Source organism: Crotalus tigris, unplaced genomic scaffold (assembly GCF_016545835.1).
Source record: "Crotalus tigris isolate CLP2741 ecotype Arizona unplaced genomic scaffold, ASM1654583v1 scf7180000020270.473046, whole genome shotgun sequence".
In the NCBI taxonomy this organism is placed as follows: Eukaryota; Metazoa; Chordata; class Lepidosauria; order Squamata; family Viperidae; genus Crotalus; species Crotalus tigris.
Window position 1 is genome coordinate 113523 of NW_024097939.1, and position 15926 is coordinate 129448.

The 15926-nt window shown below is 40.3% G+C and overlaps 1 protein-coding gene across 4 annotated transcripts in view; it reads right to left on the minus strand.

Annotated features, from left to right (window-relative positions):
- Positions 1 to 12597, minus strand: part of DCP2 (decapping mRNA 2) — a 33712-nt gene extending 21115 nt beyond the window's left edge. For 3 of the 4 annotated variants that reach the window (XM_039366381.1, XM_039366379.1, XM_039366378.1), the window contains exons 1-2: positions 12440 to 12597; positions 2557 to 2708 (exon numbers count right to left, since the gene is read on the minus strand). In XM_039366381.1, coding sequence (XP_039222315.1) covers positions 2557 to 2708; positions 12440 to 12492 — 205 coding nt within the window. In that variant the 5' untranslated portion in view covers positions 12493 to 12597. The remainder of the gene's footprint in view (positions 1 to 2556; positions 2709 to 12439) is intronic. The other variant, XM_039366380.1, reaches the window with a different exon arrangement.
- Positions 12598 to 15926: the final 3329 nt, after the last annotated feature.

Here is a 15926-nt window from a genome sequence, read left to right on the forward strand (position 1 = left end):
AAAGCTGGCAGTAAACAATTTTAGAGTGGGATACTAGGTGAAGTATCATGTGACTCTGATGAACTTTCAATGTCCTTCCCCGTTCTGTCATTAAGCAAGGCACTGCAGGTCATGAAACAAAGGATCTCATGACTATGTAATCCTGGAGACACTGTGATGGTCATAAATGCGAGGACAGGCCATAATGTTACTTTTTCAGTGCTGTTGCTATTTTGAATGGCCACTATACAAGTCAATCGTTAATTGAGATCTACCTTAGTCGCCAATAATTGCTCCAAAGATACTTTAATAATGCTTTTAGATGAAGCTGATTAGATCAATTTCAGTTTTAAGAAAAAAAATTGTTCTGCTGTCTCCTTTGATGACCCATGAAAGCAGAAAATGGTAGAAAAAGTATAATTTGTAAAAAAAAAAAAAAAATCCTATTCCTTTTTAACAAGTATGTTGCAGAATGTAATGAACTTATGGTTACTGCCTACCCTTTTGAAATAGTTCTTAGATATTTTTCTACTTAGTTATATAATAATAATAATAATAATAATAATAATAATAATAATAAAGTTGGAAGAGACCTTGGAGGTCATCTAGTCCAACCCCTGCATATTTACACAAAAACACTGGGTTTTCAAATTCAAAGTAAATGGGATATTCTGCTATGACTGTTTTCATAAAATGCAAATATATTTAATAGCTGGTATTTGAATAAATGTATAAAATAGATAATAAGTCATAAAAGCGAAAAACAGTAAGTTCAAACCAAAAGCAGAGGAACACTCAATGAGCCACCGAACTGGGGAAATGCCTTCCCGAATAAAGCACGCCCCCATTAAGCCTTTTAATCCAGAATGAATTCCTAGACCAGATTTCCCCAACCTTTGTGGCTTTGCAGATTGGCGAGGGGGGAAGAGGGGATGTTTGCTTGCGCAGCGGGCGAGTGCACACACACGCCTGTAGCTCCTTTACAGCTTTGCGGATCGGTGGAGGAGGGGATGGTTTGCTTGTGCGGTGGGCCAGCTCACACACACACATGCATAGCTCCATTTGCATGAGCAGCAGGCACGTGCGCACGCTTGCGCAAATGGGTGCACATGCGTGTACTCGTTCGCTACTTGCATAAGGGGGGATGTGCACATGCACACGCGCACTCACCCGCCACTTCCGCAGCCTGATTGTGAAAAGCTCAAGACCTGGTAGTGAGCCTCGGGCTGAGGGTTGGGGACCCCTGTCCTAGACTCTCAAGTGGCTAAATGCATGGTTAGTTAGTCAGGTGAAATCAGCATAAGGGATCAGATCACAGAAAATAATAGCTTGATGGATTTGTGATATCCTAAAACAGGGGTCTTCAACCCCCGGCCCACTGCCAGGACTTGAGCCTTTCGGAACAAGGCTGCAGAAGTGGTGGGCAAGCACACACGCACATCCTCACTCGGGTTCCCCAACTTCTGCAGCTTTGTGGACCGGCGGGGGGTAGAGGGGATGGTTCTGTATGTGTGGCAGGCACGCTTGCCAGCCTCCCGCACACAGCTGTCCTTTCTTCCCCCCTCCACTGGTCCACAAAGCCAAAAAGGTTGGGGAACTCTGTCCTAAAACATATGTATTGACTATTAGCTTTATTCAAAATTAATATGCAGTTTCTGAACTTTTAAGTTATAAGACTTCATTCATTTCTTTTCTTTCTTACAGCAAGATAACACTGTGCTATATAAAACATTAACTTAACACTTAGCAGGATAACAGGTTTTCAGTAGCTTTGGGATACATACTCATCTCCTTTCCTTTCAAAAGCATTAAACTTCATGCCAAGACTTTAGAGTGTTGATTGTTTAGAAAATAATTTATTTGTTTCAATTTATACTATCTAGAGCAGTGGTACTCAACCTTTCTAATGCCGTGACCCCATAATACAGTTCCCCATGTTGTGGTGACCCCCAACCACTTATACATCACCGGGTGCCAGGGGCATGGCCAAAGAAAAAGGGAAAAAAATGGCGGACAGCCTTGTTTGGCGACCCCCGTGAAATGGTCGTTCGACCCCAAATGGGGTCCCGACCCACATGTTGAGAACCACTGGTCTAGATGTTACATACCTGCAAATATCTTTAATTCTATTTTATAACTATTTCTTTTTTAAATGTTCCATTTGTTTTTATCTTTATCCACTTTCCCTTGCTCTTTTGTAGAAATTGACCATGTAATACTTTTCTTTGCCAGCATTCGGCTCACGTTTTTATGAAATTATTTTGATGTTCATGTTTTGTTTCCTGTACATTAAGTTCCAATTTTTAATTTGCATCAATGTTTGTTCTTGGCTACCTTTGACATAATCAGCCAATGCATGTTTTTCTTCTTTGACTGTTTCTTTGTCTTCATGTAAACACCTGCTTCTATTTCTGCAGTGCACATATATTATTATTGTTTTTTTTTTGTTGTTAAATTTATAAGCTGCATAATTCCCACCTACTCTGGGTGATTTGCATAACGTCCCCAATGCAACCTTTTTCCTATCTATGTTTTAATATCATTTGTATGTTTAATAAAATCACATAGAAAGGATATCAGCTTTAGCAAAATCTCTTATCCCACACTGAGGTAATCCTGGTGTGTTCTGCATGTAGAAATCCAAGTAAAACCAATGGGCAAGCTCAATCTGAAAACAGACTCGAATTGCATTGTCTCGTTCTTCACTTGGAATGTGCAAAATAAAACGACTGTCAAAAGTAAAAAATAAATGTAAGAAATAAGTATTTTGTTATTTTCTATGGTTAATATACAACATAAATGAATCCAATACTTCTATAAAACAAGCCCAAGTTGCAAAATGATTTAAAACTGGGGCAGGAAAATTTGAGGCACCTGAAAACTATAGTAATGCTGGACAAATGGCAGTGGCTAAGACTAAGATCACCAAAACCAAGACTAGTGAAATCTGAAGATTCAATTTCTTTAGGACAATGGTACACAACCTGCAGCTCCACAACTATGTGCAATTCTTTGGTATACCCTCTGAGACTATTCAATCCAGTTTATTGTGACAAAAGAGTAAAATAAAATAACTGTTATTATTATATTTCTTCATCCCTCTTCCACACACCTATATCTAGTTAATTCAAATCAGCAAACATACCTAATACTATTGCCTCTTATTTTCCCCACAAAACAACCCTGTAAGGCAGCGGTTCTCAACCTATGGGTCGCGACCCCATTTGGGGTCGATCGACCATTTTTTGGGGGTCACCAAAGAAGGCGATCCGCCATTTTCTCCCCTCAGGGGGCGGCGCCACGCATGCGCGCCGCGCCGCACAGAACATTTGTGTGACAGGGGTCGCCGTCACACAAACGTTGAGAACCACTGCTGTAAGGTGAGGTGAGGTGAGGTGAGTCTAGAGCAGTGGTTCTCAACCTGTGGGTCGGGATCCCATTTGGGGTCAAACAACCATTTCACGGGGGTCACCAAACAAGGCTGTCCGCCATTTTTTTCCTCTTTTCTTTGGCCACGCCCCTGGCACCCGGTGATGTATAAGTGGTTGGGGGTCACTACAACATGGAGAAATGTATTATGGGGTCACGGCATTAGAAAGGTTGAGAACCACTGGTCTAGAGAGTGTGACTGACTCAAAGTCACCTAGCTGGCATTCATTCATTCAGAAATTTTATATGGCCATCTAACTCACTCACTGTAACTCCAGGCCTTAGCAACAACAATCAAACTAATTAGCTGATGCACTCCATATCACCCTGGGTCGCCAGGCCAATAGCAAACTCATGACTTCAGAGCCACTCACACCTAAGGGAGGCCTAGAGCTTACAGTCTTCTGGTTTCTAGGCCAGCCACCTTAACTTCAATACCACACTGGCTCCTTATTTTAATATATAATTTTAAAAATTAATTTGAAGTTACGCTGCTTTAGAATTTTTCTTTGTCTTGCCCCTCCTACTTATTGGGATGTGGCCCATAGAAGTGTTTTCCATAGGACAAATAATATATTTCTTCTATAAGGATAAGTTGTAACAACATTTTGAATAATTTACTGTAAAAACAAGCTATCTTTGAGCTTAACACTGAAAATGTATAACAGTGGTTCTCAACCTTTTTAATGCCGCGACCCCCAACCGGTCGTAAGTCGAGGACTACTCAACTGGTGCAGCACTGTTTGCAGAATGGAACTTTTGGCAGGCTCAGCAGGGCAGAGACAGCCTGGACAATTCCTATTGGCTTTTGAAAGCCAATAGAATTAGACTCTATTCAAGCCAACAGAATAAAAGGGAGTAGCACAGCTAAGGAAAAGGGGAAAAAATGGCGGACTGCGTTGTTTGGCGACCCCCGTGAAATGGTCGTTCGACCCCAAATGGGGTCCTTACCCACAGGTTGAGAACCACTGATGTATAATATTTAAGACATTAAGATAAGATAACCTTTATTGTCACTTTTATGTGGGCACAATGGCACACATCAAAAATGAAATTTAGTTGCCCGCTCTCAAAGTGAAACATATACATGACACACACCTAAACATACTATGAGCAACATATGTATAGACCCACATCCCTACATATATGTAACAAATAAATATTAAATATTGTCCATCTTGAATATATAACGGAAGGAGGAAGCTTGAGAGTTCGCAAGGTTAATGCTGTATGGAATGAAACTCTGGCTGAATCTGGATGTAACTACATCCATGTAACTATTACTGTAACTACAAAGTGAGGGATATGAATGTAATTATTAAACTATTAGAACAAATTATCTAATTAATATTTTGCATGTTTTATCAATGTGGAAAAATTCATGAGTCTAATAACAACTCAGATCTTGGAAATCTGTAGTCTGCACAATACTGCTCTAAATGAATAAGAAAATTTTAGTTTTCCTCCATTTTCCTAAACCATCCACTATAAACTAAATAGTTTTTTTAAAAGTTATTACCAGTCAGAAGCCATTTTCATTGTAACCAAAAGTTAACTAGACATGTCAAATGGGAGCATTTACTTCTTCCATTTATATGTCACTGAATCTACTAGGGCCACTCAGCATTTTTTAAAATCTTGAAATAGTTCTAAGTGGGCTGGCACCTTTTTTGATTACAGCTTCATTAACTAAATGTCTTTTCTATAATTACACTTTTTCCAAGAAATTATCTCATGGACCCTAAATGTATTTTTAGATTACATACTTGTACCTGAGTAAGACCACCCCAAGAGACATCTCAACTTTTCTCTACCATAAGGCAATTCCTCTTCGAAGATTCTGGTTACCAACTACTGATACTAATTTTAATAAATTTGCAATCCAATCCATCACACTTCTTTAATAATGTTTAACTTTGCCAGAGGCTATTTTACATTTTCCACTCCTGACTTTTAAAGAAATATCCTGTCCAACAAAAGAGCTAATCTTTTGAAATTTGGCTCAGTTTAATTAAATAACGTATTTAATATATATATATATTAGTGAGGGAAGTTAGCCCAGAGAAGGAAATGTTAAAAGGGCAGAAAAATATATTTTTCCTCAAAGGATTTTTTAAAACCAAACCTGGCCCCAAATCTATCTCTCTGCTCCAAGCAAGAGCTAGCCCCATACAAGTGCAGATGTAAAACCATCAGAAAGTTGAAGCCAGAGCAATCAAGAAAGCAAAGAGAAAATCTGCATGCCCCACCCAAACTCTAGGAGTTATTAGCCTCATCACCTGCGAAGCAGGATATGATAATAGGATTAAACCACAGATATCAAGGCCTAGAAAAACACTCAGAAATCGCCTCAAGGTTCATGCCACAGGAATAGGAAACTATTCCAAACAAGGCTAGAGGGGGTATAAAAACCTACTGCCCATGTGCTCAATTCCTCTTTCTTCTCCTCTGCTCTTTCTTGCAAGGACCATCTTTCTGCTTCTTCAATAAACTGTAACCTTCTTCCCAAAGCAGTCGCCATGTTGCTTATTTATCCCCGGCTTGGATGAACCAGGATGAAGACTTATGTCTGACAATTTGGCACCCCAGAATGGGACTCCAAGCTAACCTCTCCAATGGACTGAGACTGGTAAGCCCCATCTTGCCGGCAGCAGACCCCCTTGTGTCTGTGGATGGGTTTCTCAGGTCTTGCCCATGTGGAGCTAGGGTAGTAAAGAGAGTTTTGAGAGTTTGAGCTCAAGGGCTGCTTTGGAAAGAAGGTGAAGGTAAGTAGTACCTCTAAATTTTAAGTTTAAAGCCCAGGGGAACAAAGAAATGTGTGTATTTCTGTTTGTGTGAGTGAGAAGACCTTTTTTTTCCCAATCACAGTTGGATTTTGCTCCTTCTGATCGTTCCTAGCCGCAGAAAGGATCTGTTTAATTGGCAGAATCTGGAAAGCATGGGGGTTTGATCAGAGCACAGAACCTTTTGTTAGGGAAAAGGGAGAGGCTGTGTGAAAATGAAATGGAATGAGTGAATGAAAGAATTGGATTTGGGCAACTAGCTGGTAAGGCCCTGTAAGGAAAGGAAAGCAACGTTAGGAAATTAAGCCTCGGGCTAGGAGCGGCCACTTACCTCTGAAAGCAAACAGAGGTCCTCACGGACATTCGATGTCCGCAAAACAGTGGCATGAAGCCGGCCGGTCGGAGAGTAACCCGTACCTTCTGAGGGGAAACCAGAAGTGTCTCTACAGACCTCTTTTTGCTCTGAAAACGTGACGGATCCCTCAAGGAGCCCACGTACTCTGAGAGGGATCCAGAGTGCTCCCTGAGTCCTTTTGGGACCCACAAAACTGTGGTAGAAGGAAGAAGTCTCACAAGGAGGCTTCCGACGTATAGTGCCCTTTAGCGTTAGAGGAAAATCCCGTTATAGAAGCATGGGAAGTTCCAATTCAAGGGCTGAAATAGGTTCCCCAATTGAGAGCTTGCTTGAAGCCTGGGACAGGAATCAGCTACCCGTCCAGGCCGGTATGAAAAAGAGATAGGTAAAGAAACTATATGAAAAAAAAATAGACTTTGCGTAGGGCTTTGCTGGGAAACTAATTTGGCTAAATAAAGGTACTTTAAGGGAAAATAAGAAATAGTGATTCTCTTTCTTTCTCTCTCTTCTCTATGCAACCACGTGGTATGTTTAAAATGTGTGCCTTCCCTAACTTGAGTTATCTGAAATTTATGGTGGGAATGACTAGGATGTGTAAAACTAAGACTTGTTTCCTTTTCTGTTCTCTTGTCTTTGTGTATATATGTTTGTCAAAGTCTGTGTGTGAGAGGTAAATGTGACTGTTAACTGTTTCAAATCCAAAGAAAAAAGAATTTTAAATTCTGCTAGAAATTCTGCTTAAAATAAGCCACAAAAAGGAAATATCTCACTCTGTTTGTCTGGCCAACAGAGTGAAGAAAAAAATTGTGTTTGTTTGTTTGTTTGTTTTCCTCTTTCTCTCTGTGTACTCGCAAGAACAGCCTTAAGTTAGCAGGAGGGAATGTTTTAAGTTCATCTGCTAGAAAGATTTCACTCTTGCATTTAATAATTTATAATAAAGTTGGAAGGGACCTTGGAGGTCATCTAGTCCTGCTCAGGCAGGAAACCCTATACCAGGGGTAGGCAACCCAAAACACTCAAAGAGCCACTTGGACCTGTTTCCCACCAAAAACAAAACACCGGGAGCCGCAAAACACTTTTGATATCTAAAATGAAGATAACACTGCATATATCCTTTTTTACCTTTATTATAGGTGTGTGTGTGTGTGTGTGTGTGTGTAACACACACACACATACATACATACATATACACACACACACACATTAAAAATAAAAGTAAAAATATGACTCTTGGGAATATCCATACCATTAAAACAATGATCACCAAGAGAATGCTTTAAGAGAATAAAATTACATACACACACAGGTAAAAAAAGGATATATGCAGTGTTATCTTCATTTTAGATGTCAAAAGGGTCTCTCTCTCTCTGTCTGTCTCTCTCCCTCCCTCCCTCCCTATCTGCCCTTGGTCTGCCACTCCTCTTCCCCCACTCTCTTTCTTTCTCTCTCTCTTTCCTCTCTCTCTCTCTTCCCTCTCCCCCCCCCTCCTATCTGCTGCTCACCTGGCAAGCTTCAAGCTGTTGTCCAACAAGCTAGGGGTGGGCAATCTCGTCTCTTTTATGACTCATGGACTTCAACTCCCAGAATTCCTGAGTCAGCCTAGCTGGGCTAGCTAGCTCTCTCCTGCCCTTCCTGCTTCCTGCAGAGACGCAGCAAAGGGAGGAGCTCCGTCCAGAAAGCTTTTCAGCTCCTCGGAGAACACCGTGAGTGCACTCTCTTGTGTATATATACACACACACACACACACACAGAGAGAGAGAGAGAGAGAGAGAGAGAGAGAGAGAGAGAGAAAAGCAGGGAAGCGCAATTGCCTCTCTCTGTCTCTGTCTCTCTCTGCAAAGGCAGAGGAGGCTGGGAGCCACAGGGGAAGGCTCAAAGAGCCGCATGAGGCTCCGGAGCCGCAGGTTGCCGACCTGTGCCCTATACGAACTTTATCAAATGCCTTACTGAAGTCCAAGAAAATTATATCCACAGCATTCCTCTAGTCCACTAATTTTGTAACTGGGTCAAAGAATGCAGTAAGATGTGTCTAGCATGATCTATTTTTGACAAACCCATGTTGGCTTTTAGTAATGACTTTGTTTGCCTCTAGGTGTTCGCGGATTCTTGTTTGATTATCTTTTCCAGAATCTTCCCAGGTATTGAGGTCAGGCTGATAGGTCTGTTGTTTCCTAGATTTATTTTTATTTTTGAAGAGGGGAACTACATCAGCTCTTTTTCAGTCCTCTGGTAGTTCCCTAGTGCTCCAGGGTCTTTGAAAAATATAGTTCAGTGGTTCTGAGATCATATCTGCCAGTTCCTTGAGAACTTTGGGGTGTAATCCATCTGGTCTTGGTGATTTAAACTCTTCTAGGCTGGATAAGTGCTTGCTCACCATTTTCTTGCCTAACTTAACTTGTACTTCTAATCTATTTTTTATGGTACTGTTTTTGATAAGTTGGACTGTTTGCTTTTTTATTATTTTTGACTGTGGTCACAAGCCTTAGTTCATTTTGAGCCTTAGCTTTCTTCACCTCATCTTTGCAGGCTCAGACTATTTGCTAATATTCTGCTGTAGTTATGTGCCCCTCTTTCCACTTTTTATACTGATCCAAATGCATTCAAGACAGTTTCCATCATTGTTGTGCCCTAATTCTGTAGATATGTAGTTATTTCTTATATAGAAACTCTGTCTCCTCTTTTATTTGGTCTGTTTCTTTTAAACAATTGAAATCCCTCTAGCTGAGTGTTCCATTTGTGGGTTTTATCCCACCATGTTTCTATAATGACAACTATATCATATTTGCCCTCATTCTTTATGACTGACACCTATGCGTTAGTCTACTTTGTCTGACACTCACTATTAAAAGTTTGATTTTGCTTGATAGCAAGGTTGATATTCTTGTCCACACACATCTATGTTACTTGCACTGCTAACCCTGTAATTTTTGATTGTCAGGGACAGGGATGTTCTGTATCAATTAACTCACTGTCCCTTGTTTAAATATTCCTCCAATCCTCCTTGTATTTGCCAAGATATTTCCTCTTTGGAGTGAGGAGGGGGTGTCTTGCCTGCTGGAAAATCTGGAAAATCATTCTGCAATATGTTGTAAATGAATTTGTGTTCTAAATGGGTTTTATCTATCTATCCTTTTCCTGAAAAATGTGTGTCTATCTACAAGAGCCTTTTGAAGTTCAAGTCTGCTTGTTTGGGGAAATAATTTTCTTAAGTTACTTTTCTTATCCTATCACTAATTGGTGAAGCTACTATGAAACTTTTCTGAAACAAATAAGCATTTTCCAATCTCTAAAATAATGTGATCTGTTTTAGAATAAATGTTAAAGGCAGATTTTGTTTGCCTGTTTCTTTGACCATTGCAATACTGATGCCTTTTCAAACTGCCTGCAAGCTACCCCCCTTCCAATTCTTTTCTTGCCCTTTGTTCTCCATATCTTTTGTCTGCCTCTCCCAGGAGAATCCACCCAGAAAGGGAGGGGGAGACCTTGTTCTTGTATCTTTCAGCCCTGCAATCCTCCCCCAAACCTTTAGAAGCAGAACACACAGACCCAGATGCTGCTTCCATCCATTTGAGCCATGGAATTGGGTTTTGAATCCAGCCATCCACTAAAAAGCCACCATGCAATCTGAGTGGAACATCTTCCCAAGTCCTACTAGATGCCTATGAGATGCCTACTAGATGCCTATGAGAGCTGCAGAAGGAAGGAGTCCTGGAGCCACTGGTTTATTTATCCAGAATGTTTGTATTGCCTATTTTGTAAAAGTAGCTGCACATACATGCACACACACACACTATTCAGAATCACACTTGAGTCTATCCCCTCCACCTACCTTTAGTAAAGTTCCCCAGGCTGATTTTTGCTCCATTGCACCAAAGCTTTGTGGGACCAACTTCCAACAAATTCCAGGCCCCCTCAGGTGATTTGCAATTCTTATCCCTGACTAAGGAAGCAACAGGAAAGAGATCCCAAACCTCAGCCCTGAATATCTTGCACTGTTGGGCTCAGATTGGGATTCTTAGAGCCTATTATGTGCAATTTAAAGAAAAATTTAATAATCTGGCATATTGACTAACCTCAATTGGACATTACAAACCTGGATGCACTGAACTAAGAGCTAAGGCAGGAAACAACCCTTGAAAATGGGCAGCCAGTGGTCATGTACTAGGGAAAACCATGGCTGTAAAGAATTTTGGGAGGTATGCAAACCTGACTGGAAGCTAAAAGTGACATCCAATATTTGAAAATGATTGGCACAGAATATTGGACACTATAAATTTCTTTTCCACGTAACAAAATTTTTGCCCTTTGACTTTTAGAACTTTATGGGTGCAAGCTCCCCTTTTGGGAGCCACTAAAGGGATTTTTTTCTGCTGCCTCCATTAATGTCTTATTTTTTTGGCTTAACAGTTTAAAAGCTTGCCTACCAAGTCTCCCTGACCAGATCAATTTTAATGTTGTGCCAATAAGTGTGACATTCTCACACTTAAGGCACAAAGCGAGGATTGAGGGAAGTTAACCCAGAGAAGGAAATATTAAAAGGGCAGAAAAATATATTTTTCCTCAAAGGATTTTTTAAAACCAAACCTGGCCCCAAATCTATCTCTCTGCTCCAAGCAAGAGCTAGCCCCATACAAGTGCAGATGTAAAACCATCAGAAAGTTGAAGCCAGAGCAATTAAGAAGACAAAGAGAAAATCTGCATGCCCCACCCAAACTCTAGGAGTCATTAGCCCCATCACCTGCGAAGCAGGATATGATAATAGGATTAAACCACAGATATCAAGGCCTAGAAAAACACTCAGAAATAGCCTCAAGGTTCATGCCACAGGAACAGGAAACTATTCCAAACAAGGCTAGAGGGGGTATAAAAACCTACTGCCCATGTGCTCAATTCCTCTTTCTTCTCCTCTGCTCTTTCTTGCAAGGACCATCTTTCTGCTTCTTCAATAAACTGTAACCTTCTTCCCAAAGCAGTCGCCATGTTGCTTATTTATCCCTGGCTTGGATGAACCAGGATGAAGACTTACGTCTGACATTAGATACACACATATACATACACACAATATATATAACTGTAAATATCCAGAAAGCTAATTACTAAAAGCTTTGTATTCATATAATTAAACGAGCTAAGAACTCTTCCTGACCACTACTTAAATCTAATCAATATTTTTATAATCATTTAAGTCAGAATTGAGCCAAAATACCTGATTTAGCCTCAGGTTTTTATGGTTTTATCCCTCACTTAAGACACATAAGGTTATGGGTACTTCACCTCTATTAGTTCTCTTCCACAATAAATGTTAACCTTTTGATCAGTTTCTTAATTAAAACTGGTTTAGAATGTTCCCCATTTTAAAAGAATTTAAAGAATAAGTTATGAGAAAAAATTAACATTTTTAATAATTTGGAAATTATCGGAAATCTGCCGTGAACTCAACAGAACTGCAAAAATGTTTAAAAGGGGGGCGAAATTAAAAACCAGGATTCATTTTATAGAATTGATCCGTGAACCTTATAGGAGGTTCAGACTGCACAAAGCCACAATATCTGGCTTAACGGGTTGCAGGAATCCAGTCAGTTGCAGATAAACCATGGTTTATAGCTTAACCTTGTGTGGAAATCCAGCCAACTGCAGTTTGTTTAATAATTCACGAATTACGGCTCAGCATAACGGATGGATCTCATCCCAGAGCATGGTCAATACCCAAACACCCCTCCGTCCAAGCACTTTAATTTAAAATTATTTAACTGAAACCGAGGCAACTGTGGAGGTCCCTCGGACCGCTTGCTACCACGCTGAGGAGAAGGCGACGGCGGCAGGCATTTTGGGGGACGAGGAGAAGGACCGCAGGGGCTACTCCAGCTGTTTTTTTTCTGGGCGGAAGCGTTACCTGCACAGGTCGTCCAAGACGCTGCCGGGAATCTCAGGGCGCTTGGTCTCCATGGAGAAAGAGCGTAGCTCATCCCGACGCAACGAGGCCCGATCAGCGCACGACACAGGCCGGAGGGGCAAAACCAAACCGGGCGAAGACAGCAAAGGCGGAGCCTCACCGATTCCATCCTATAGGAAAGAAGGGGTTTCGCAAGAGCCAATCAGACCCGTCGACGTTCGAAGAGGTGGGCTGAAAGGAGATCGAAACCAATCATCGTGACATAACCAAGAAAATAGCTCTCCGCTATTAACGAGCGATCCTGGAGGGAACGCCGTTTATTGCTGCAAACAACTGGGTTGGGAGGAAGCGGCTAAGAAGGAGGACGGAGTGTTTGGGGCGCGATTCCGCGCCTTTTAAGAAAAGATTAAGGATTAAAACCTCTTGCAATTTCTGCCGGGCAGCTCTTCCCTATAGTCTGGCTACTGACTGCGCAAGCAAAGCCAGAAAGCTTCCTAGTTAGCAAGTTAATTCCTGAATACTGTAACTTGTAATTTAAAACAGGGTTCATGAGGTCCCGGCCCTGTTCCATTTTTTTTCTCAAAGTGATCGTGCTATTTGTTTTAGTGATTGTGTTCATATAAGATACCAACTTAATGATATTTGCTGAATCCAGTTTTCTGATTTTACGCAACACACGGAGCCATAAATTAAGAGGGTAGTTTGCGCTACATGCTTGTCTACAACGTGATTGGCGAATTCCTAGTTTGGTGTCTCGTCTGAAACTAGCCAATAGGCATAGCTGATCCAGGCGCTAGTCCGTTATAAGATGAGAAATTGCTGTAGTATAGCTTCCCTGGCTCTTTTTTTTATAAACCATATATGCATTAGGCAATGGAAAATACGTCTTCTGCTGGGATTTTTTTTTTTTTTTAAGTAGCTCCAAAAAGGAATTTTTACCTTTAAGCTACTTTAAGAGGTTAGTTTGAAGTGGGTTATTATAGCACTTAATATCAGTCTGGCCATCTAAAGAAACTTGTTCCACATGTCACTAATTGGATGAGTAATCATGTGGGATTTTCAGAGAAGAACTGTGTAATTGTAAATGTATCACTGAGTTCTGTTGTGTTCAGTGGAAAAAAGATAGGTGCAGATAGATTTGCAATCTAAAATTGAAATTCTAGATGCCTTTACAAGAAAATATGCCCCCATGAACATAGTAGGTGACTCCTACTAATATGCTTATTTGAACCATGGTTTGTTTATTCCTGTTTTTAGAATTTTAGAATATTAAAGAAACAATATATCATTGGGATACATGTTACAATATTTTACAGTGGCACTAGATATTTTCCTTCTTCTGATTACAATATAGTATTACATAGTATTTTATGTAAAACATTGGCCATAAATTATATAGATTTGACTTTTGTTTCAACCTTAACTCTAATCCCTTTGGTATTGTATTTGTTAAATTTTGCTATTTTTTTTTCAAGATTATTGGAGTTTTCTTCTTTTTTCCCCTCATTTTAATGTTTTAATCCTTTTTTTAATGATAAGTTTACTGTTGTTACTGTTTCTGTTTTGATATTGTTTATTGTACTAAAATAAACTAGAAAAAGGATGTATATGCTAATAGTATATAATTACTCAATAAAAAGAGCAAATCTTAAAAGAGAACTAGCTGCTGAACTGTTGCCATCTGTCATGTCTTTGGTATTTATCCTTTAGGAACTGTGACCATGTATGTGTAAACCATCTGTTCATAATTCCATCCCTTATATAAATAGAAATTGCTTTTGTATCTTCACAACATTTAAACATGGTTCAACAATTCTTAAACTGCAATCAACACTGAATTCTCTGCATCTGAGAAAGATACTCTCATTAATTTGAAGTTGTACTTTTGCATAATCCAGTTCAAAAATGGGAAGCCAAGGAAGACAATTTTGTATCAGCCAATCTCTGGTAATACTCCCTGAGGTTTGTGCATATATTATAGATATCAGGACAGGTGTTTTCTAAATATAATTGTGCCATGAAGGCCTCCATGAAATCTTTAAAATTGGGATTCTAGAATCTATGCAGCTTTTGCAGAGATGGGCTTATGAAATAGACGGATTCTGTTCAGATGCTTGTAGTACTAGATAAGGGTGAAAAATGAGGGTGAAAAAATTGGCTTGAAATTCAACATTAACAAAACTAAAATCATGGCATCCAGTCCCATCATCTCCTGGCAAATAGAAGGGGAAGAAACGGAAGCAATGTCAGATATTATTTTCTTTAGCTCCTAGATCAAATCAGATGGCGATTGCAGCCATGAAATTAAAAGACACTTGGGAGGAAAGCTATGGCAAAACCTAGACAGCATATTAAAAAGCAGAGAGATCACCTTGCTGGCAAAGGCCTGTATAGTCAAAGCTATGGTTTTTCCAGTAGTATGTATGACTGAGAGTTTGACCATAAGGAAGGTTGAGCATTGAAAACTTGATACTTTTGAATTGTGGTCCTGGGGAAGATTCTTGAGAGTCCAATGGACTGCAAGGAGTTCAGTCAATCCTAAAGGAAATCAATCCTGACTTTTTTTTGGAAGGATAGATACTGAAGCTGAAGCTTAAATACTTTGGCTACCTAATGAGGAGATTGAAAATGACCCCTGATATTGGGAAAGATTGAAGGCAAAAGGAGAAGAGGACAGTAAAGGATGAGATGGCTAGATAGTGTCATTGACACAATGAACATGAATTTGGGAAACAATGGAGGACAGGAGTGTGGCGTACTATGGTCCACGGGGTCACAAATAGTTGGACATAACTTAGAAATTAAACAGCAGTGAATGTGCCTGCTTCATAGACATTCACAATACCACAGGCTACCAGCCTGACACAGAGTATGCATTCTGACAATAGAAATTCTGGTGTATGACAAAGAATAGAGCACGGATAAAAAGAGACTGGAACTTTTAAAATTGGATAGAGTGTTCTGGCAGAAATTGCTAACCTGGAATGAAAAAGAATTAGGTTTAAGAACACATTCCAAGCCTCTGATTAAAGTTAGAATCTCTAGGAAGCCAGAACAGTCTAGATCAGTGGTTCTCAACCTTTTTAATGCCACGACCCCAACCGGTCGTAAGTCGAGGACTACTCAACCGGTTGTAAGTCGAGGACTACTCAACTGGTGCAGCACCATTTGCAGAATGGGACTTTTGGCAGGCTCAGCAGGGCAGAGACAGCCTGGACAATTCCTATTGGCTTTTGAAAGCCAATAGAATTAGACTCTATTCAAGAGAGTCTATTCTATTGGCTTTCAAAAGCCAATAGAATAAAAGGGAGTAGCACAGCTAAGGAAAAGGGGGAAAAAATGGCGGACTGCGTTGTTTGGCGACCCCCGTGAAATGGTCGTTCGACCCCAAATGGGGTCCCGACCCACAGGTTGAGAACCACTGGTCTAGATAATGGAAGCAGAGGGAATAGAGTCCTCCATGTAAGAATAGGTAAGATTTTCAGGC